This window comes from Bombina bombina, chromosome 11 (genome assembly GCF_027579735.1).
Source record: "Bombina bombina isolate aBomBom1 chromosome 11, aBomBom1.pri, whole genome shotgun sequence".
NCBI classification, from domain to species: Eukaryota; Metazoa; Chordata; class Amphibia; order Anura; family Bombinatoridae; genus Bombina; species Bombina bombina.
The window spans coordinates 171,374,615-171,386,714 of NC_069509.1; the positions used below are offsets into that span (position 1 = coordinate 171,374,615).

Here is a 12,100-nt window from a genome sequence, read left to right on the forward strand (position 1 = left end):
CCCCTTTCAGTGGGTTTCCCAGCCTAACCTCATTAACAGAGCTAAACTGGGAGCTTCTAAGTAAGTCTTTAAAAGGTTTTATACTGGATTTTTAGATTAGTATCTGTGCATATTCTTCTTTATAGTAGTGTCTATTACATGCAGTTATATGAAACTTAGTGTATACTGTCCCTTTAAGCAGTTTGTTCTTAGCCCTGATAACAACCTGTAATCTTTTACGGCAAGAATATGTTCAAACCATTGTTTTTATTACAAGCTGGAATTATAATTTTTTTTTACTACTATTTCACTTTTTATATTCTTTAGATGACATTTCTAGAGTTCTTCGAGGCGCTACTGGGCTGTGCAGCTATTTGCGTTACAGATGAGACAATAAATGAATTTTCTAGAAATGAATTATTTCCGGAAGAGCAGACTCATGAGGATGTAGCTAGTAAGGTCTCTACAGATGTACTTGAAAGAGTCTCACACTGCTTAGACCAGGTTAGTTCCATTAAAATAACACCAAATTCTAATTATTCTCAATGTATGAGATAGACAAGTACAGCATTTGTGTTAAAGGAAAGTACTGTCTTTAAACACTATGGCCTAGACTACAAGTGGAGCGCAAAAATATTAATAATAATATTATTAAGTAAAGTAAACAGTGCTCTTATTCTTGCACTCACACTAAAAGTTTAAAATAAAATGTAAGCGCTTGATTGAAATACTCCGGCGTGCTACCATCTGAAGGTTGGATATTGAGGCCATGCTAAATCCCTTTTCACATTACACTTCAAAGAGGTGCGCTACAAATCCAAAAGGTGCACAAAGCTGAAGGTATGTACACACAAATACACAATACATACACATATTCACTTACATATACATATGTACACACACAATACATACTCATATACAATTACACATATATATGTACACACACATACACAATACATACTCATATACACTTACATATACAGTACATACACATATACACTTACACATACATATGTACACACACATACACAATACATACACATATACACTTACATATACAGTACATACACATATACACTTACACATACATATGTACACACACATACACAATACATACTCATATACATTTACACATACTATACATACTCATATACACTTACACATACATATGTACACACACATACACAATACATACTCATATACAATTACACATACATATGTACACACACATACACAATACATACACATATACACTTACATATACAGTACATACACATATTCACTTACATATACAATACATACACATATACACTTACATATACAGTACATACACATATTCACTTACATATACAATACATACACATATACACTTACATATACAGTACATACACATATTCACTTACATATACAGTACATACACATATTCACTTACATATACAGTACATACACATATACACTTACATATACAGTACATACACATATACACTTACATATACAGTACATACACATATTCACTTACATATACAGTACATACACATATACACTTACATATACAGTACATACACATATACACTTACACATACATATGTACACACACATACACAATACATACTCATATACACTTACACATACATATGTACACACACATACACAATACATACTCATATACAATTACACATACATATGTACACACACATACACAATACATACACATATACACTTACATATACAGTAAATACACATATTCACTTACATATACAGTACATACACATATACACTTACATATACATATGTACACACAAATACACAATATATACACACATTCACTTACATATATAGTACATACACATATACACACATTCACTTACATATATAGTACATACACATATACACTTACACATACAAATGTACACACAAATACACAATACATACACATATTCACTTACATATACAGTACATACACATATTCACTTACATATACAGTACATACACATATTCACTTACATATACAGTACATACACATATTCACTTACATATACATATGTACACACACATACACAATACATACTCATATACACTTACTTATACATATGTACACACACATACACAATACATACTCATATACACTTACATATATATATATATATATATATATATGTGTACACAGTCACACACATACACAATACATAGTCATATACACTTACATATACATATGTACACACACATACACAATACATAGTCATATACACTTACACATACATATGTACACACAAATACACAATACATACTCATATACACTTACACATACATATGTACACACAAATACACAATACATACACATATACACTTACACATACATATGTACACACAAATACACAATACATACACATATACACTTACATATACAGTACATACATATATACACTTACATATACATATGTACACACACATACACAATACATACTCATATACACTTACACATACATATGTACACACAAATACACAATACATACTCATATACACTTACACATACATATGTACACACAAATACACAATACATACACATATACACTTACATATACAGTACATACATATATACACTTACATATACATATGTACACACACATACACAATACATACTCATATACACTTACACATACATATGTACACACAAATACACAATACATACACATATACACTTACATATACAGTACATACACATATACACTTACACATACTGTACATACACATATACACTTACACATACAGTACATACTCATATACACTTACACATACATATGTACACACAAATACACAATACATACACATATACACTTACATATAAAGTACATACACATATACACTTACATATACAGTACATACACAATACATACACATATACACTTACATATACATATGTACACACAAATACACAATACATACACATATACACTTACATATACAGTACATACACATATTCACTTACATATACAGTACATACACATATACACTTACACATACTGTACATACACATATACACTTACATATGTACACACAAATACACAATACATACACATATACACTTACATATAAAGTACATACACATATTCACTTACATATACAGTACATACTCATATACACTTACATATACAGTACATACACATATACACTTACATATACAGTACATACACATATACACTTACACATACTGTACATACACATATACACTTACATATGTACACACAAATACACAATACATACACATATACACTTACATATAAAGTACATACACATATTCACTTACATATACAGTACATACTCATATACACTTACACATACATATGTACACACGAATACACAATACATACTCATATACACTTACACATACATATGTACACACAAATACACAATACATACTCATATACACTTACACATACATATGTACACACAAATACACAATACATACACATATACACTTACATATAAAGTACATACACATATACACTTACACATACATATGTATACACACATACACAATACATACACAACATACAAACATCTTTGAGCCCTTTCCAATCCAACACCCTGTCACATACCCTATCTCTTTAAAACACTTTTCAATACATTTATTTTATTATCATTAATTGTAATATGTATAAATATGACTGAAGTACTTTTATTTTAATATCTTTTACATGTGTTTATTATACTTTTATTTTGAGCCCTAACACTTTACTACAGGTCTCCAGTCGTGCTAACATTTTTAGCGCTGTTACGTGTTGCTCTCGCACACAACACATACCTCACCACTGGTAACCTGAGCGGTGTTTAGCATGGCAGCACTATCTATTGAAAGCATAGGGCGCACTAAAAAGATGTCGGCTATGCTAAACATTCTCTGGGTAATTTTATTATAACCGCAAACTATACCAGATTGTGTGCTATTGTTAGCGCCGGCCTGTGATAGAGCTCCTTGCACTATCAATAGCGCACCACTTGTAATCTGGGCCTATATATTTGCCTTCAATCCCTTAATATAGGAATAATATTTGCAAAAAGGTTTGGAAAGTGCAGCCAATCACAGACGGCTCTGCTAGCATTTTGTGTTAAATGTTGTTTTACTCCTCTAGAGGGAGCTCTATACATTTGCTTAGAAATTAGTAAACTATAAAGTTAGGCCCTGTTCCACTCAGTTAGGGTTTGAGGGTGCGGAATCTTTGTGTTTAACTTAGGTGATATTTGGTTTAGTTTCTCTGGCATGTCAATTAAAGATATCTTGTTCAAATTTTACTGAGCTATTCTGTCCAAATTACGCGACCTACGTAACCAGAGATCTTGTTTATCTTATGCTTGGAACAAACTTTAAGAAACTGGGTTTTCTAAGGTTAGTACAGGGGAGGGGGTCATTTGTGCACCTAACATGGAAGCAAAATATGCACAGCAAAAGTAAAGCATTTATTCAGTATAAATAACATCATATCAATTAAAGGGACACTAACCCCAAATTTTTTTCTTTCATGATTCAGAAAGAGCAGACAATTTTAAGCAACTTTCTAATTTACTCCCATTATCAATGTTTCTTTGTTCTCCTGCTATCTTTATTTAAAAAGCAGGAATTTACAAGTGTAGGAGCCGGACCATTTTAGGTTCAGCAGCATGGATAACGCTTGCTTATTGGTAGCTGACATTTAGCCACCAATAAGCAAGCATAACCCAGGTTCTGAATAAAAAATGGACCGGCTCCTATACTTTACATTCCTGCTTTATAAATAAAGATACCAAGAGAATAAAGACAAATTGATAATAGGAGTAAATTAGAAAGTTGCTTAAAACTGATGCTCTATCTGAATCATTAAAGAACATTTCTCCTGTTAAGTGTGGTCAGTCCACGGGTCATCATTACTTCTGGGATATTATCTCCTCCCCTACAGGAAGTGCAAGAGGATTCACCCAGCAGAGCTGCTATATAGCTCCTCCCCTCTACGTCACCTCCAGTCATTCTCTTGCACCCAACGAATAGATAGGATGTGTGAGAGGACTGTGGTGATTTAATTAGTTTATTACCTTCAATCAAAAGTTTGTTATTTTATAATAGCACCGGAGTGTGTTATTCATTCTCTGGTAGAATTTGAAGAAGAATCTACCTGAGTTTTTTCTATGATTTTAGCCGGAGTAGTTAAGATCATATTGCTGTTTCTCGGCCATCTGAGGAGAGGTAAACTTCAGATCAGGGGACAGCGGGCAGATTAATCTGCAAAGAGGTATGTAGCAGTTTATTATTTTCTGACATGGAATTGATGAGAAAATCCTGCCATACCGTTATAATGTAAACTCAGCCTTAAATGCAGTAGATGTAGCTGGTATCAGGCTGTCATGTATGTATATTTTACACTTCAGTATTCTGGGGAATGGTACTTCACTGGATTTATACTGTATGCATAGACTTAACCTAATTTGCAGGGACTTGCAATAGGTTTTAAATAACAATTAATTTATTGAGGTTAAACGTTTTTTTGCTGGCATGTAAAAACGTTTATTTCTCTGAGGTACTGGGTGAAAAAATGTTTTTGGGCACTATTTTTTCCACTTGGCAATAGTTTTGTTTAAATTAAAGCAGTTTACTGATCTCTCTCAATGTTATGTGTGAGGGGGAGGGGCCATTTTTGGCGCTTTTACTACGCATCAAAAAACTCAGTCAGAGGTTCATTTTCTTCCTGCATGATCCGGTTCATCTCTACAGAACTCAGGGATCTCCAAAGCCTTTTTTGAGGGAGGTAATCATTCACAGCAGAGCTGTGAAGATTGTAGTTGACTGTGATAAAAAACGTTTATTTGTGTATTTTTTCTGCTGCCAGGGTTAGTTATCCTTTGCTAATGGGAACAATCCTTTGCTAAAATTGTATATTTCTTACAAAGATTTGATGCTATAACTTAATTATTTTCAACTGTCATAATTTTTTCTGTGCTTCTTATAGGCACAGTTCGTTTTCATATTATTGTAAATTACTTGAAAAGCATTTCCAAGTTGCTAGTTTATTGCTAGTGTGTTAAACATGTCTGATTCAGAGGAAGATACATGTGCTATATGTGCTAATGCCAAAGTGGAGCCCAATAGAATTTATGTACTAACTGTATTGATGTTACTTTAAATAAAAGTCAATCTGTACAAACTGAACATATTTCACCTAACAACGAGGGGAGAGTTATGCCGACTAACTCGCCTCACGTGTCAGTACCTGCATCTCCCGCTCGGGAGGTGCGTGATATTGTAGCGCCGAGTACATCTGGGCGGCCATTTCAAATCACATTACAGGATATGGCTACTGTTATGACTGAAGTTTTGGCTAAATTACCAGAACTTAGAGGCAAGCGTGATCACTCTGGGGTGAGAACAGAGTGCGCTGATAATATTAGGGCCATGTCAGACACTGCGTCACAGGTGGCAGAACATGAGGACGGAGAACTTCATTCTGTGGGTGACGGTTCTGATCCAAACAGACTGGATTCAGATATTTCAAATTTTAAATTTAAGCTGGAAAACCTCCGTGTATTACTAGGGGAGGTGTTAGCGGCTCTGAATGATTGTAACACAGTTGCAATACCAGAGAAAATGTGTAGGTTGGATAAATATTTTGCGGTACCGGCGAGTACTGATGTTTTTCCTATACCTAAGAGACTTACTGAAATTGTTACTAAGGAGTGGGATAGGCCCGGTGTGCCGTTCTCACCTCCTCCGATATTTAGAAAAATGTTTCCAATAGACGCCACCACACAGGACTTATGGCAAACGGTCCCTAAGGTGGAGGGAGCAGTTTCTACTTTAGCTAAGCGTACCACTATCCCGGTGGAGGATAGCTGTGCTTTTTCAGATCCAATGGATAAAAAATTAGAGGGTTACCTTAAGAAAATGTTTGTTCAACAAGGTTTTATATTGCAACCTCTTGCATGTATTGCGCCTGTCACGGCTGCAGCAGCATTTTGGTTTGAGTCTCTGGAAGAGACACTTGAATCATCTACACTAGATGAGATTACACTCAAACTTAAAACCCTTAAGTTAGCTAACTCATTTATTTCAGATGCCGTAGTACATTTAACTAAACTTACGGCTAAGAATTCCGGATTTGCCATTCAGGCACGCAGAGCACTGTGGCTAAAATCCTGGTCAGCTGATGTTACTTCTAAATCTAAATTGCTTAATATACCTTTCAAAGGGCAGACCTTATTCGGGCCCGGGTTGAAGGAGATTATCGCTGACATTACAGGAGGTAAAGGCCATGCCCTGCCTCAGGACAAAGCCAAACCTAGGGCTAGACAGTCTAATTTTCGTTCCTTTCGTAATTTTAAAGCAGGAACAGCATCAACTTCCTCTGCACCAAAACAGGAAGGAGCTGTTGCTCGCTACAGACAAGGCTGGAAACCTAACCAGTCCTGGAACAAGGGCAAGCAGGCCAGGAAACCTGCTGCTGCCCCTAAGACAGCATGAATCGAGGGCCCCCGATCCGGGACCGGATCTAGTAGGGGGCAGACTTTCTCTCTTCGCCCAGGCTTGGGCAAGAGATGTTCAGGATCCCTGGGCGTTAGAGATCATATCTCAGGGATACCTTCTGGACTTCAAATCCTCTCCCCCAAGAGGGAGATTTCATCTGTCAAGGTTGTCAACAAACCAAATAAAGAAAGAAGCGTTCCTACGCTGCGTAGGCCAATCTTGGATTTAAAGATCCTAAACAAATTCCTAAGAGTTCCATCGTTCAAGATGGAAACTATTCGAACAATTTTGCCCATGATCCAAGAGGGTCAGTACATGACCACAGTGGATTTAAAGGATGCTTACCTTCACATACCGATTCACAGAAATCATTACCGGTATCTAAGGTTTGCCTTTCTAGACAGGCATTACCAGTTTGTAGCTCTTCCATTCGGATTGGCTACGGCTCCAAGAATCTTCACAAAGGTTCTGGGTACTCTTCTGGCGGTACTAAGACCGCAAGGAGTTTCGGTAGCTCCGTACCTAGACGACATTCTGATACAAGCTTCAAGCTTTCAAACTGCCAAGTCTCATACAGAGTTAGTACTGGCATTTCTAAGGTCGCATGGATGGAAGGTGAACGAAAAGAAAAGTTCTCTCTTTCCACTCACAAGAGTTCCCTTCTTGGGGACTCTGATAGATTCTGTAGAAATGAAGATTTACCTGACAGAAGACAGGTTAACAAAGCTTCAAAAGGCATGCCGGGTCCTTCATTCCATTCAACACCCGTCAGTAGCTCAATGCATGGAGGTGATCGGCTTAATGGTAGCGGCAATGGACATAGTACCTTTTGCACGCCTACATCTCAGACCGCTGCAATTGTGCATGCTAAGTCAGTGGAATGGGGATTACTCAGATTTGTCCCCCACTCTGAATCTGAATCAAGAGACCAGAAATTCTCTTCTATGGTGGCTTTATCGGCCACACCTGTCCAGGGGGATGCCATTCAGCAGGCCAGACTGGACAATTGTAACAACAGACGCCAGCCTACTAGGTTGGGGTGCTGTCTGGAATTCTCTGAAGGCTCAGGGACTATGGAATCAGGAGGAGAGTCTCCTTCCAATAAACATTCTGGAATTGAGAGCAGTTCTCAATGCCCTTCTGGCTTGGCCCCAGTTAACAACTCGGGGGTTCATCAGGTTTCAGTCGGACAACATCACGACTGTAGCTTACATCAACCATCAGGGAGGGACAAGAAGCTCCCTAGCAATGATGGAAGTATCAAAGATAATTCGCTGGGCAGAGTCTCACTCTTGCCACCTGTCTGCAATCCACATCCCGGGAGTGGAGAACTGGGAGGCGGATTTCTTAAGTCGTCAGACTTTTCATCCGGGGGAGTGGGAACTTCATCCGGAGGTCTTTGCCCAGATACTTCGACGTTGGGGCAAACCAGAGATAGATCTCATGGCGTCTCGTCAGAACGCCAAGCTTCCTCGCTACGGGTCCAGATCCAGGGATCCGGGAGCGGTTCTGATAGATGCTTTGACAGCACCTTGGACCTTCGGGATGGCTTATGTGTTTCCACCCTTCCCGATGCTTCCTCGATTGATTGCCAGAATCAAACAGGAGAGAGCATCAGTGATTCTAATAGCACCTGCATGGCCACGCAGGACTTGGTATGCAGATCTAGTGGACATGTCATCCTGTCCGCCTTGGTCTCTACCTCTGAAACAGGACCTTCTGATCCAGGGTCCATTCAAACATCAAAATCTAACTTCTCTGAAGCTGACTGCTTGGAAATTGAACGCTTGATTTTATCAAAACGTGGTTTTTCTGAGCCAGTTATTGATACCTTAATACAGGCTAGGAAGCCTGTTACCAGAAGGATTTACCATAAAATATGGCGTAAATACTTATATTGGTGCGAATCCAAGAGTTACTCATGGAGTAAGGTTAGGATTCCAAGGATATTGTCTTTTCTACAAGAAGGTTTAGAAAAGGGGTTATCCGCTAGTTCTTTAAAGGGACAGATTTCAGCTCTGTCCATTCTTTTACACAAACGTCTGTCAGAAGTTCCGGACGTTCAAGCTTTTTGTCAGGCTTTAGCTAGGATCAAGCCTGTGTTTAAAACTGTTGCTCCGCCATGGAGTTTGAACTTAGTTCTTAATGTTTTACAGGGTGTTCCGTTTGAACCCCTTCATTCCATTGATATCAAGTTGTTATCTTGGAAAGTTCTGTTTTTAATGGCTATTTCCTCGGCTCGAAGAGTTTCTGAGTTATCTGCCTTGCATTGTGATTCTCCTTATCTGATTTTTCATTCAGACAAGGTAGTTCTGCGTACTAAACCTGGTTTCCTACCTAAGGTGGTCACTAACAGGAATATCAATCAAGAGATTGTTGTTCCATCTTTGTGTCCTAATCCTTCCTCGAAGAAGGAACGTCTGCTACACAATCTAGATGTAGTCCGTGCCCTGAAATTTTATCTACAGGCAACTAAGGATTTTCGTCAAACGTCTTCCCTGTTTGTCGTTTATTCTGGTCAGAGGAGAGGTCAAAAAGCTTCGGCTACCTCTCTCTCTTTTTGGCTTCGTAGCATAATACGATTAGCCTATGAGACTGCTGGACAGCAGCCTCCTGAAAGAATTACAGCTCATTCTACTAGAGCTGTGGCTTCCACTTGGGCCTTTAAGAATGAGGCTTCTGTTGAACAGATTTGCAAGGCTGCAACTTGGTCTTCTCTTCATACTTTTTCCAAATTTTACAAATTTGACACTTTTGCTTCTTCGGAGGCTGTTTTTGGGAGAAAGGTTCTTCAGGCAGTGGTTCCCTCCGTATAAAGAGCCTGCCTGTCCCTCCCGTCATCCGTGTACTTTTGCTTTGATATTGGTATCCCAGAAGTAATGATGACCCGTGGACTGACCACACTTAACAGGAGAAAACAAAATTTATGCTTACCTGATAAATTCATTTCTCCTGTAGTGTGGTCAGTCCACGGCCCCCCCTGTTTTTAATGGCAGGCTAAAAAAAATTTTGGATTATACTCCAGTCACCAATACACCCTTGGGCTTCTCCTTTCTCGTTGGTCCTTTGGTCGAATGACTGGAGGTGACGTAGAGGGGAGGAGCTATATAGCAGCTCTGCTGGGTGAATCCTCTTGCACTTCCTGTAGGGGAGGAGATAATATCCCAGAAGTAATGATGACCCGTGGACTGACCACACTACAGAAGAAATGAATTTATCAGGTAAGCATAAATTTTGTTTTTTGGGTTTAGTATCCTTTTAATTTTGTGTTCATTTTTAATTAACGTATAAAGTGTTCTAAACCACCAAGGGATATGAAACACCAAAAAAACATTTTGTGATTCACACAGACCACACAATTTTAGTTTCCAATTTACTTCTATTATCAAATTTGCTTCATTCCTATAGTATTCTTTGTTGAAGAGATACCTAGGTAGGTGTCTGGAGCACTATACGGCAGGAAATAGTGCTGTCCTCTAGTGCTCTTGCAAATTCTTGCAAAACTGCTGCCATATAGTGCTCTACACATGTGCACACTCCTGTAACTGCTTTGCAAAAAAAGAGAACAAGAGAACAAAGAAAATTTGATAATAGACGTAAATTAAAATTGTATGCTCTGTCAGAATCATGAAAGAAAAATTTGGGGTTTAATTTTCCTTTAAATTAAACATTAAAAAAAAGAAAACTTTGAAAAGTGCTATCATTTAAAGGGTCTAAAGTCAAAAATGTATTTTATTATTCCTCGTTTCTTTGTCTTCTAATAATGAATCTTTAGCTTAATGTAAACTACTAGGATTGTGCATCATTTAAACAATAGGTGCCTGTAGAGTAAATAAGCACAGGAATAAAACTGAACTTTATTTTTATTTTTAAAACTCAAGTTTAGGTCTAAAAATCTACCAAGAGGCCAATTTATGAAAAATGCCTGGAAGTTCACTGGAAAAGGGCAGAACCAACCAGTTACATTTTATTGCAACAGTAAGTACTGTGTGTGAGCAAATATGTGCAGTAAACAATGTGTTAATACCTAATACGCTTGTATGTTAGTTTATTGTAACAGTAAGTATGGTGTGTGTGCAAATATGTGCAGTAAATAATGTGTTAATACCTAATACGCTTGTATGTTAGTTTATTGTAACAATAAGTATGGTGTGTGTGCAAATATGTGCAGTAAACAATGTGTTAATACCTTATACGCTTGTATGTTAGTTTATTGTAACATTAAGTATGGTGTGTGAGCAAATATGTGCAGTAAACAATGTGTTAATACCTAATACGTTTGTATGTTAGTTTATTGTAACAGTAAGTATGGTGTGTGAGCAAATATGTGCAGTAAATAATGTGTTAATACCTTATACGCTTGTATGTTAGTTTATTGTAACAGTAAGTATGGTGTGTGTGCGGATAAGTGCAGTAAACAATGTGTTAATACCTAATACGCTTGTTTGTTAGTTTATTGTAACAGTAAGTATGGTGTGTGTGTGCAAATATGTGCAGTAAACAATGTGTTAATACCTAATAAGCTTGTATGTTAGTTTATTGTAACAGTAAGTATAGTGTGTGTGGAAATATGTGTAGTAAACAATGTGTTAATACCTAATAAGCTTGTATGTTAGTTTATTGTAACAGTAAGTA

The 12,100-nt window shown here is 37.2% G+C and overlaps 1 protein-coding gene across 1 annotated transcript in view; it reads left to right on the plus strand.

Moving 5' to 3' along the window:
- Positions 1-12,100, plus strand: part of RSPH10B (radial spoke head 10 homolog B) — a 73,740-nt gene that overhangs the window by 34,468 nt on the left and 27,172 nt on the right. The window contains exons 15-16 of the mRNA XM_053695219.1: positions 307-483; positions 11,347-11,443. Coding sequence (XP_053551194.1) covers positions 307-483; positions 11,347-11,443 — 274 coding nt within the window. The remainder of the gene's footprint in view (positions 1-306; positions 484-11,346; positions 11,444-12,100) is intronic.